This window comes from Hyaena hyaena, unplaced genomic scaffold, assembly GCF_003009895.1.
Source record: "Hyaena hyaena isolate Hyena2069 unplaced genomic scaffold, ASM300989v1 scaffold_909, whole genome shotgun sequence".
NCBI lineage: Eukaryota > Metazoa > Chordata > Mammalia > Carnivora > Hyaenidae > Hyaena > Hyaena hyaena.
Window position 1 is genome coordinate 740,938 of NW_024081534.1, and position 12,742 is coordinate 753,679.

At 37.6% G+C, this 12,742-nt stretch overlaps 1 protein-coding gene across 2 annotated transcripts in view; it reads left to right on the forward strand.

Annotated features, from left to right (window-relative positions):
- Window positions 1-389: 389 nt before the first annotated feature.
- The window catches only part of LOC120222717 (C-type lectin domain family 6 member A-like), an 18,959-nt gene continuing 6,606 nt past the window's right edge, over window positions 390-12,742 (forward strand). Inside the window, exons 1-4 of one of the 2 annotated variants that reach the window (XM_039220656.1) lie at window positions 390-518; window positions 1,198-1,290; window positions 2,718-2,819; window positions 6,152-6,303. In XM_039220656.1, the coding sequence (XP_039076587.1) occupies window positions 488-518; window positions 1,198-1,290; window positions 2,718-2,819; window positions 6,152-6,303 (378 nt within the window). In that variant the 5' untranslated portion in view covers window positions 390-487. The remainder of the gene's footprint in view (window positions 519-1,197; window positions 1,291-2,717; window positions 2,820-6,151; window positions 6,304-12,742) is intronic. The other variant, XM_039220657.1, reaches the window with a different exon arrangement.

Here is a 12,742-nt window from a genome sequence, read left to right on the forward strand (position 1 = left end):
AAGCCATATCTGATCAATCAGACTTCTGCTTACTTCTAAGACTCTCTACAATACTTGGCTTAAACTTTACATAAAATCCAATGTTGACTTGTGAGCACTTAAATTAAGGCCTACAAATAAATTTCTTTTAGGGGGTATGAAATTTTCTATTTTGCGTGCCAGAATAGGAATCAGAGAGAGAAATCTTATGTCAGGAATTGAGCGCATAATCTAAAATTCTTGTCAAAATTTCCTTGAGCAGGTTGGAATATGTTTCTCAATTTCCTCTTATTTTCCCTAGTATTTTTAAATCACTTGAAACTTTTCCAAACCACAACTTCTTCTTCAAGATACCCAGAAGAGTTTATACCAGAAGGCTCTTAGCCTCATAAGAGTGTTTAGCAGTTTGTCTCTGAGCTCTAACCTCTTTGAATGAAGCAGAGCTCTGTGTGACATCTTCAGAGCAAGAGGTAAAAGAGGCTCCTGAATCTTCTGAATACAGAAGATAATGGTACGAGAAGGGCAGCCTCAAGGTAGAGGTGAGCATTCCTTTTCTCAGTTCCAGAGAAGAGATTAGAAGTATATGCTGAGATGATAAAGGTCATTTGGAGAGAAGGGATGGACAACAGATTGATGGGACAGAGTGATGGGAAGTTGAAAGAAAGAATAATTCCTCAGAGTCAGAAGCACTTCAAAGAGTAAGAAACTAAATATTACTGCAGTGGTATGGGAAGAAGAAGGAAAAGTGATGTTTTCAGCAAGGCAGAGACTCAATGGGTTAACACAATATTTAAGAAGAAAGAATAAGGAAATGGGAATTACAGTTGACTGAGGGTGAGTTTTGCCCAGATTGTTTAGGACTACAGAACCACTACTGATTTATTTATTCTGAAGAAGTCCTCCCTCCTTATTTTTTAGAGAGAGAGTATGAGTGGGGGAGAGGAAAAGAGAGAGAGAGAGAGAGAATCCCAATGCAGGGCTCAATCCCATGACCCTGGGATTATGACCTTAGCCAAAGTCAAAAATCCAACACTCAACCAACTGAGCCACCCAGGCACCCCTATTCTGCTATTCTGAGGGAATTTCCAAGTTTTCCTCTTGTTTTAGTTTTTTAATTACTCTGAGATTCTTCATCTGGATTCTTCATTAATCTAAGCTTCTTAAAAATGTTCACTTCCTGACTCCTTGATAACTGCATTTTTCTTGCTGATATGACAGAGAATGCAGTATGGCGGTCCCAAGTAAGATGCTGGTCTGTTGCTGTGATTTCCATAGCGCTCCTCAGTGCTTGTTTCATTGCGAGCTGTGTGGGTAAGTTCTTCCCTTAGGTGCCATTTCCCTGGATTCCTTTTCCTATCATGTTCTAGAAAGATTTCCTAAGGTATGTTCTTCTTCTTCTTTTTTTTTAAAATCTCATTAATATGTTATCTCTTACTTGGAATACCATATTTGATTTCTCCTCCTCCTCCTCCCTTCCCTCCTCTTTTTCCATCTTTTGGTAACTGACTCTGCTTCCAGATCTACTTTACCGGGTTTTATTAGCATGCTCCCCTCCATGGCCTCACGTACGAATGTGTGTTAGTTGGAGACACCCTCTGTGACATTGTCATCCACCCCTGGATTCCCTAGTGATCATGGTTCTCTGGGCACAGAAGCCCTCTATTTTGAGATCTCAACTATAATTACAAGATTAGGCTCTTTGATTTTCATGTGGGAGTCTTTCCCAGTATGAGACGAAAACGTTTGCAAATGCAATATTGAAGATATAGGGGAATGAAGTCTTTTTTCCTTGTTCAATTTACTTCCAAGTAAATATTGGAAGTTCATTTTGTGAGAAGTTTCAAAGATCTTTTTGCTCTTTGGGCTATAGTTTGGTTCTCTATTCATTGATAATGTAATTAGAAATAATTTTGAATCATCTGGGCGGGAGTGAAAGTAACTACCTATGTCATATGAGCCATGTTTGAATTTCCTTCTGAGATGTAAACCAATCCCCCAGCCTTTATTAAAACACAGCTATCACCAGTTTAAAGTTAAAATCTGCTTTACTTTTCATGGTCAAGTGCAAAAGAGGTTTAAGAATAATTATTTCATTAAAGGAAGTAGATGTTCAGGACCCCAAGGAAAAAAGTCTTGTCTTTATTGAGCTTCAGTAGTAGAAGGACAAGAAAAAGTAAGTGAAGAGTCACGGCAGGACCTGAGAGAGAAGTAAGTCTTGCTTAATGTGCACACTCTTGAGCATAAAAGTGAATGTTTATCCGAGACATTTAAAGTATCTCAGTGTTTAAAGTTCCCCTTGGTTGTTACTTACCCCACGTATTTCTCTGTAGCTACCAACAGTCAGAAATTTTAGAAAATATCCAAATAAGCTGCAAGCTTGCTTCAGAATAAAACTAAGGAGAAACAGCCAGTGAGTCAACACATATTGATTACTCTGTGACCATCACTGTTCCAGGAGTTTGTGATTGATTGATGTGGAAAACCGATAAAACCTCTGCCCGAGAATATAGAGCTTAAACTTCAGTGGGGAAAGAACCAAAAACAAATGTGCAGGCATATAAACAAACAAAATTGATGAACACGGACAAGTAGTAACTCAGCATAGTCTTTATTGAGCTTGCCTAGAGAGAAGAGATTGGTGGTGGTTGGGAGAAAGCCAGCTGGGCAAGATATATAGCAGCAGGAATCTCTATAATAAAAACAAATGATCAATGCTAATCCTCCTGCTGCCTTCACAGTGACTTATCATCTTACATATGGCAAAATTGACAAACGGCTGTCTGAACTACACACATACCACTCATGTTTAATGTGCTTCAGTGAAGGGACAAGCTTGACAGGTAAGGTGTTGTGATAACTAACCAGACTTTCTCTTTTCTCAGAGAGAGGTTAAGGTCAAGTTCAACATTGGTTTATTCCATTTTTTTAAAAAAATAAAGTCTCTGCTTTGAGATATCTCTACATTTACATGTTCAGATCAGGCTTTAGATTCACCCTCAGAACAATTTTCTCTCCAGACCTCTTGATCTCAATAAATGCTACCAACACATCTCATGTACTTTGCTCAAGTTAACACTGGAAGTTATTCCTAACAGTTCTCATTTCACATTAGCCTCATCCTTATCAAACGGATAAAAATCCTCTTTTTGATATCTGAAGTTCTCAGTAATAGCCACCTGCATTCCAAGTGTCAGCTTTATTATTGGCCAGTGTGGATCTTGGAACACGGCTCAGGATGAGATTGCCCTCACTCTAAAATATAATCCTGGTAACTTCCTATGTGAAGAGCTGGGGCAGTTGAATTCAGAATCATCACTATAGCTAGTGAAAAAAGTCAAAGAAAGGTAAAGTGCATGTCTGTAGTAGTCTTTATGGCCTTACTCTTTCCAGGAAAAAAAATCCAAATAGATTTCAGACTCTTGCTACTTCAAGAACTAAATAATCCAATCTTCTGCTTCTATGCAAAAACCTATGAGGGATAAAAAGAGAGCGGATGTTTCTTTGTATTTCTATGAGATGTTGGAATTTTCCCTTTTATGTTATTTGGCAATTATATGGTACATGGGGTGATGGGGGATGATTTTTTTTGCTCTCCCTGCCTTCTGGGTCTCTCGTCACATTGGGGTTCTTTAGTCAAACTGCTGTGGAGCTGGCCCTTCTGGGGAGGAAAGCAGAATTCTATTAGGATGTAGGCACTCAAGCAACTGGAGTTTCAAAGAATGGCTTCTTGGAAGCAGCAATGGGTGCTTTACCCTTTGCCTTCAGAACATTCTGAAATGAATGAGACAGAGATGGATATTAATTCAATGAACTGCACATTTGTGTGGTATGAGAGACTGCAAATCTACTCCTTAAAAATATCCAACTTGATGGGTGGCTCAGTCGGTTGAGCATCCGACTCCAGCTCAGGTCATGATCTCATGGTTCATGGGTTCAAGCCCTGCATCAGGCTCTGTGCTGACAGCTCAGAGCCTGGAGCCTGTTTTGGATTCTGTGTCTCCCTCTCTCTGACCCACCACTGCTCATGTCGTCTCTCCTTCTCTCTCAGAAATAAATTTTAAAAAACATTAAAAAAGAAAAAATACCCAACTTGCTATTATTTATGGCCAACTGAGCTGTTCAATACAGCTAATTCAAGTTACATGATTCAAGTTTACATAATAAAATTATTTTACATAATACCATGTCACCAACTAAGAGGGCTTAAATGTTAACAGTATCTTTTCAAATTCTTATTACAATGAAGAGGAAAAGTAAAAGTCTAAACAAAAAATTTTCATTTTGATTACAGCTAGGAAATAATTGATAGCCACCATGTATCTTCTCTAATTTCTTTCCCCCTGAGTCCCAATCAGAGTGTTGAGATGTTCAGATGCGCAGGTAAAGTTTCTTCAGTACATCTGGGCTCTACCTAGGCCTGTAGTTTTCAAACTCTTTTGCTTTCCAGTCCCCAAAAAGGATTTTGGAAAACTATGTACCACCTTATACAAATTATTTTGGCATTTAAATCTTTTTGTCTTTTTTAACCAAGTTATAGAAACGAAGTCTTTAAATTCTAAAATATTGTAAATATTGACATTTAAAACACAAAATTCTTGCATCTCTTTTAAAAATCTATCTACTAGTGTTTAAATACTATCAGAGTAGTGATACCCCTGCTACCATCATTCATTAAAAAAAAGGAATATGTATTCTTTAACAGTTGGATGTTTTACATTAATCTTTTTCCCTCTTCAACTAATGTTTACATTGCACTTCCTCAATTTTCTAAAATATGTACTATATGTTTGATATTTTCATTTCCTGAGGAACATTAGGTTTTACATGTTATAAAATTTCTTCTGGGTTGACTTACCATTACTTATCATTAACTTATCCGTATTATGAGGAAACAATGTTCAAAGCATCACATTTATTACAAATTTGAATAAATTATTACCAATAAACTAAAACTATTAGAAACTCATCTCTCTCCCTTTTTTAATTCACCTTGGAGAGAGCGAGAGAGAAAGAGAAAGAGCATGAGCTGGGGAGAGGGGCTGGGAAGGAGAGAGAGAATTCCAAGCAAGCCCTGATGTGGGGCTTGATATCACAACCCTGGGATCATGACCTGAGCTGAAATCAAGCGTCAAATACTCAACTGAGTCACCCAGGTGCTCCAGCTCATCTCTCTCTCTCTGCCCCTCCCCTGCTCACTCGCTGTCTCAAAATAAACAAACTTTTAAAAGACTAATTAACAGAATACATAATTGAGATAGATTTCTAAAAGTGGCTAATATTAAAATGATACAGATATGGCCTATTTTATTCAACTTATAGTATTATAAGAGCTAAAAGTCTGTACGTTGTTTCTCATAATTTAGTGATGTAATAATACACAAAATAAATAAAATAGACCTACATGCAACATATTAGCAAAAATCTTAGCAAAAATTAAGAGCAAGAAGAGCAGATATATTATAATAGCTTTAAAAACACTCAAACCTCAACAAATCTAAATGACTTGTTATTTATTTATATATATGTATATATATACACACATAATATATTTACATATACATATATGTAACATATATATATTTATTTATCTGCTAAAATTATTCACCCGCATTAGTCATTTAAAATCCTGAGAGACCTTGGTGTTTCTAATATATAAAGGATTTGAAGAACAGGGGAAAATCTTGATAATAACTCTTTTTGCAAAAAGTCCAGAGCAATTATGCAGGTAAACTTTAGGAAATATTGAGGGCTCAATGCTAAAGAATGTTTATTTAAAAGCAGATCTAGGGGCGCCTGGGTGGCTCAGTCGGCCAAGAGTCCGACTTCAGTCCAGGTCAAGATCCCGTGCTTCATGGGTTCGAGCCCCACGTTGGGCTCTGCGCTGAAGGCTCGGAGCCTGGAGCCTGCTTCAGATTCTGTGTCTCCCTCTCCCTCTGCTCCGCCCTCCTACTCTGTCTCTCTGTCTCCTAAAAATAAAAAATAAACATTAAAAAAAAAAAAAGCAGATCTATGGCTCCAAATGATATAATTCAGGGAAGCAGTAAAGACATGAAATAAGAAACCCGCCTCTAGAAAAGAATTGCAGATCCTTGGAATTTGATGTGTATGAAACTTACCTCTTTGATCCCATTTATACCGAATCGCACTCATTTCTCTCTTGGGTGCAACACAGGGAATGTCTGGGCCTGTTGCCCATGTAGCTGGAAGTCCTTTGGTTCCAGCTGCTACTTCATTTCTACGGAGCAGAACTTCTGGTCGAAGAGCGAGCAGAACTGTGTTGCGATGGGCGCGCACTTGGTGGTGATCAACACGGAAGCAGAGCAGGTACTTGTGTTTACTTTTCATTACATTTTTTTTAATTGCGGAAGAAAATATGGAGGTTGCCCTCTGAACTCTAAGTGTACAGTTCAGTAGCGTTAACCAGAGTCGTACCGTTGCAAAAGGATCTCTACGACTTTTCATTGTGCAGCACGGAAACTCTACACCCGCTGAGCCACCACTTCCACTGCCCCCCACCTCCAGGCCCGGGACCCAGCCTTCTGTTCTCTCCTTCAATGAGTTGGACTCCTTTAGGCCCGTCGTATAAGTGGAACCATACAGCACTTGTGTTTTTTTGCGACTGCCTTATTTCACTTAACGTAATGTCCTCAAAGCTCTTTCGTTTTGTAGCAGTACCAGAACGCCTCTTCCTTTTTGGGGCTGAATAATATTCCACCCTGCATAGACCACATATGGCTTATCCATTCAAGTGCTGATGGATATCTGGGATGCTTTGACCTCTTGGATGTTGGGACTCATGCTGCAGTGAACACGGGTGTGCAAATGTCTCCATGAGATCTTGCTTTCCGTGACTTTGGATATATACCCAGAAGCTGGATTTCTGGATCATGTAGCAATTCTAATTTTAACTGATTTGAAGAACCACTGCACTGTTTGACACTGTGTCTGTACTATTTACACTCCTTCAAAGAATGCACAAGGATTCCAATTTCTCCACAATCTTGATAGAACTTTTTGTTTTTTCTTTTCTTCTCTTTTTTATTAAATTTTTTTAAATGTTTATATATTTTTGAGAGACAGAGAGAGACAGAGCATAAGTGGGGGTGGGGGTGGGGGAGAGGCAGAATCTGAAGCAGGCTCCAGGCTCTGAGCTGTGGCTCAAACTCAGGAACTGCGAGGTCATGACCTGAGCTGAAGTCAGATGCTTAACCAGCTGAGCCACCCAGATGCCCCTCTTCTCTTTTTAATTTGATAGCAGCCATCCTACTGGGTGTGAGATTATATTCCATTATGGCTTTGATTGACACTTCTCTAATGATTAGCAATATTAAGGATCTGTTCCTGTTCCCTCATGCAGTGTTTTGGGAATGCAAACTGATGCAGCCTCTGTGGAAAAGAGTATGGAGGTTCCTCAAAAATTAAAAATGGAATTACCCCATGATCCAGTAATTGCACTATTGGATATTTATCTAAAGAATATGAAAACACTAATTTGAAAGGATATATGCACCCGTATGTTTATTGCAGCATTGTTTACAATAGCCAAGATATGGAAATAGCCCAAATGTCCACAGATAGATGAATGGATAAAAAAGAGGTGGTGTATACAGATATACCATGGAATATTATTCAGCCGTAAAAAAGAATGAAATCTTGCCAATTGCAACAACATGGACAGACCTAGAGTATTATGATGCTAAGTGAAATAAGTCAGTCGGAGAAAGACAAATTTCACTCACATGCAGAATTTAAGAAGCAAAACAAATGAACATAGGGGAGGTGGAGAAAGAGAGATGGAAGCAAACCATAAGAGACTCTTAACTATAGAGAACAAACTGAGGGTTGATGGAGGGAGGGGTGTAGGAAATGGGTTAAATGGGTGCTGGGGATTAAGGAGGGCACTTGTGATAAGCACTGAGTGTTGTATGTCAGTGATGAATCACTACATTCTACACCTGAAACTAGTTTTACCATATATGTTAACTAATTAGAATTTAAATAAAAACTTGAAATTAAAACAAAATTGTGTCTCTTTCGATTTCCTTAAAAAATGTTTTGTGATTTTCAAATGATAAGATTTTCACTTTCTTTGCGAAGTTTATTCCTAAGTATTTTATTCTTTCGATGTTCCTGTCAGTGAGATTGCTTTCTTAATTTTCTTTTTGTATTGTTTATTGTTATTGTGTAGACATGCAACTGACTTTTGTATGTTTATTTTGTATCCTACAACTTCTCTGAATCTGTGTCTTAGTTACAACAGTGTTATCAGCTTTAAAGAGATATAATTGCCATATAAAATTGTCTGAGTTTAAGGTGTGCAATGTGATGACTTGACGTATGTATGTATTGCAAAATGGTTACCTCAAAAAGTTAGTTAACACATCCATCAATTTACACAAATACCATTTGTTTTTGAGGTTAGAACATTTAAGTTCTATTCTCTTACCCACTTTGAAGTATACAGTACAGTATTGTTAAGTGACACCATGCTGTACATTACAGTTCCAGAACTTATATTCATCTTCTAGCTAGAAGTGGGTACTTTTTGGCTAACATCTTCCCATTTCCCCCACGCCCCAGCACCTGAAGCACTATTATAGTCTATTTCTATAAGTGGCTTTTTCAATTCAATTCAATTCAATTCAATTCAATTCAATTCGCTAATTTGCTTTTTATTTGAGTACAGTTAACACAAATATCACATTAGTTTCAGGTGTACAACATAGTGATTTGACAACTTATATGTGATGCTATGTCCGCAGAAGTGGAGCTACCATCTTTCACCCTACAATATGGTTACAATACCAGTGACTATATTCCTTATGCTGAGTCTTTTATCCCTCTGACTTATTCATTCTATAAGTTTGACTTTTTTTAAAATTTTTTTTTTAAATTTTTTTATTTCTAGGAGAGAGAGAGAGACAGCATGAGCAGGGGAGGGTCAGAGAGGGAGGGAGTCACAGACTGAAACAGGCTCCAGGCTCTGAGCTGGCAATCAGCACAGAGCCCGACACGGGGCTCAAACCCACAAACCCCGAGATCATGACCTAAGTGAAAGTCGGACGCTTAACCGACTAAGCCACCCAGGCTCCCCAAGTTTGACTTTTTTAGAATTCACATGTGAGTGAGATCATACTGTACTTGTTTCTCTCTCACTTATTTCACTTAGCATAGTACCCTTAACGTCCATCCATGTTGTCACAAATGGCAGCGTTTCCTTCATTTGATGACTGAATAATATTACACTTTCATTATTCTTTCATCTATAGACACTTAGGTTGTTTTCGTGTCTCGGTATTGTAATTAATGCTGCAATAAACATGGGCTTGCAGCTATCTCTTCAAAATAGTAGTTTCATTTCCTTCCTCCCCAGAAGAGGGATTGCTGGATCATATGGAAGTTTTATTTTCAATCTTTTGGGGAAGTTCCATATTGTTTTCCATATTGGCTGTGCCAGTCGGCATTCTCATCAACAGTGCACATAGGTGCCCTTTTCTCCACATTCTTGATGGCATTTATTATCTTTGTATTAGCATTTATTTTCTTTAGTGTCTTTTGAGATTAGCCATCCTAACAGTTATAAGGTGATATCTCATTGTGGTTTTGAGTTACATTTTCTTTTCTTTTTTTAAAAATATTTTTATTTATTTCTAGGAGAGAGAGAGAGAGACAGCGTGAGCAGGGGAGGGTCAGAGAGAGAGGGAGACACACTCTGAAATAGGCTCCAGGCTCTGAGCTGGCAGTCAGCACAGAGCCCGACGCGGGGCTCGAACCCACGAACCGCGAGATCATGACCTAAGTGAAAGTCGGACGCTTAACCGACTAAGCCACCCAGGCGCCCCATTGAGTTACATTTTCTTAATGATTAGTGATATTGAGCATCTTTCCATACCTAGTGGCCAATTATATGTCATCTTTGAAAAAAATGTCTCTTTGGGGCACCAGAGTGGCTCAGTCGGTTAAGCATCCGACTTGGCTCAAGTCATGATCTCACAGTTCATGAGTTCAAGACCTGTGTCAGGCTCTGTGCAGACAGCTTAGAGCCTGGAACTTACTTTAGATTCTGTGTCTCTCTGCCCTCCCCTGCTCATGCTCATGCTCATGCTCTGTCTCTCTCAAAAATAAGTAAACATTAAGAAACAAATTTAAAAAAGAGAGAAAAATGTCTATTCAGGTTCTTTGCCCATTTTTAATTGGATTTAAATTATTTAATTTAATTTTGTTGTTGAGTTGTAAAAGTTCCTTATATAGTTTGGATATTAATCCCTTATCTGTAGCTGGTTTGCCAATATTTTTTCCTATTCCATAGGTTCCCTTTATATTTTGTTGATTATTCTTTTACTGTGCAGAAACTTCTAAATTTGATGTAGTTGCACTTCAATTTTGCTTTTGTTGTCTTTGCTTCTGGTGTCATATCCAAAAAATCATTGCCAAGACCAATGTCAAGGAGGTTTTCCTCTATGTTTTTTTCTTGAAGTTTTTTCAGGTCATACATATAAGTTTTTAAATCCATTTTGAGTTAATTTTTCTAAGTGGAATAACATAGTGGCCCAATTTTATTCTTTTGCAAGTGATTATTCAGTTTTTCCAATACCATTTATTGAAGAGACTGTCCTTTGAGTATTCTTGGTTCCCTTGCTATATATTAGTTTATTATGTGTGTATATGTTTACTTTTGAACTCTCTATTCTGTCCCACTGGTCTTTGTTCCTGTTTTTATGTCAATATCATAATGTTTTGATTACTATAGATTTGTAACATAGTTTGAAATCAAGATGTGTACTGATTCCAGCTTTATTCTTTCTCAAGATTGCTTCAGGTATATGAGGTGTTTTATGGTTCTATATGAATTTTAGGATTGTTTTTTCTATTTCTGTGAAAAATGCTATAGGTATTTAATAGGTAGAGATTAATTACATTGAATCTACAGATGGCTTTGGGTAGTCTGGGCATATTAACAATATTAAGTCTTCCAATCCATGAACATGGGATATGTTTCCATTTATTTCTGTCTTTCCCAATTCTTTCGTCAATGTATTATAGTTTTCAGTGTACAGATTTTTCATCTCCTTGGATAAATTTATTCTTAAGTATTTTATTATTACTATTATGTATAGTATTTATTATGCTACTGTAATGAGATTATTTTAAATTTCTTTTCCAGGTAGTTCACTGATTTTTGTATTCTGTAACTTACCAAATTTGTTTATTAATTCTAACAATTTCTTGGTGGAATTAAAATTTTCTATATATAAGATTATAGCATCTGCAAACAGAGAGAATTAATTTCTTCCTTTCTAATTTGGATATCTTTTCTTTCTTTCTCTTTCTTTCTTTCTTTCTTTCTTTCTTTCTTTCTTTCTTTCTTTCTTTCTTTCTTTCTTTCTTTCCTTCCCTTTCCTTCCCTTTCCTTCCCTTTCCTTCCCTTTCCTTCCTTTCTTCCTTCTTTCCTTCCTCCCTCCCTCCCTTCCTCTCTCTCTCTCTCTTTCTTTCTTTCTTTTTCACAATTAACTCTGGCTAGGACTCCCAGCACTGCGTTGAAAAGAAGTGGTAAGAGTGGGCATCCTTGTTTTCTTTCTGATCTTAGATAAAAAGTCTAAACCTTCCACCACTGAGTATGATATTAGTTGTTGGCTTGTTGTATATATGGCCTTTATTATATTGAGGAACATTCCTTTTATACCCAATTTGTTAAGAGTTTTTTTGTTTGTTGTTTTATGGCAGGATGTTGAATTTTGTCAAATGATTCTTGGCATCTAGTGAGATGATCATATAATTTTTATGTTTTATTCTTTTAATATGGTGTGTCATATTTATTCATTTGCATATGTTGAATCATCCTTGCATCCCAGGGATAAAGCCCACTCAATCATGGTATATAATCTATTTATTTATTTATTATTTCTAGCGAGTGGGGGAGGGACCAAAGGGAGAGAAAGAATCTTCATGGTCAGTGTGGAGCCTGACACAAGGTTCGATTCCATCACCCTGGGATCATGACCTGAGCTGAAATCAAGAGTCAGATGCTGAACCGACTGATCCACCCAGGCACCCCATCCTTTAAAAGTGCTGTTGTATTTAGTTTGGTAGTTATTTTGTTGAGAATTTTTGTGTCGATACTCATTAGGGACATTGGCCTGTTATTTTCTTTTCTTGTGGAATCCTTGTCTGGCTTTGGTTTAGGATAATGCTGGCCTCATAAAATGTATTTGGGAGTATGCCCTTCTCTTCAATTTTTTGGAAAAGGTTCAGGAAGGATTGGTATTAATTCTTCTGTCAAATCTGTTAAAATTCACCGGTAAAACCATCTGGTCCTGGGCATTTCTGTGTTCAGAGGTTTTTTTTTTGTTTGTTTTTGTTTTTGTCATTTCACTATGATGATCATTTTTAATAGTTTTTCTTTTCTTTTCTTTTTTTTTTTTTTTTTTACAAATAGTTTATTGTCAGATTAGTTTCCACATAACACCCAGTGCTCATCCCCACAAGTGCCCTCCTCCATGCCCATCCCCCCTCCCCCCCACATCCATCAGTCCTCAGTTTTTGCCAGCATTCAAGAGTCTCTCATGGTTTGCCTCTCTCCCTTTCCCCCACCATTTCCCCCCTTCTTCTCCCGATTGGTCCTCTGTTAAGTTCCTCCTAGTCCTCCTATACGTGCACACATATGATATTTGTCCTTCTCTGCCTGACTTATTTCGCTCAGCATAACACCCTCAAGGTCCATCCATGTAGCTACACATGGCCAGATTTCATTGTTTCTCATTGC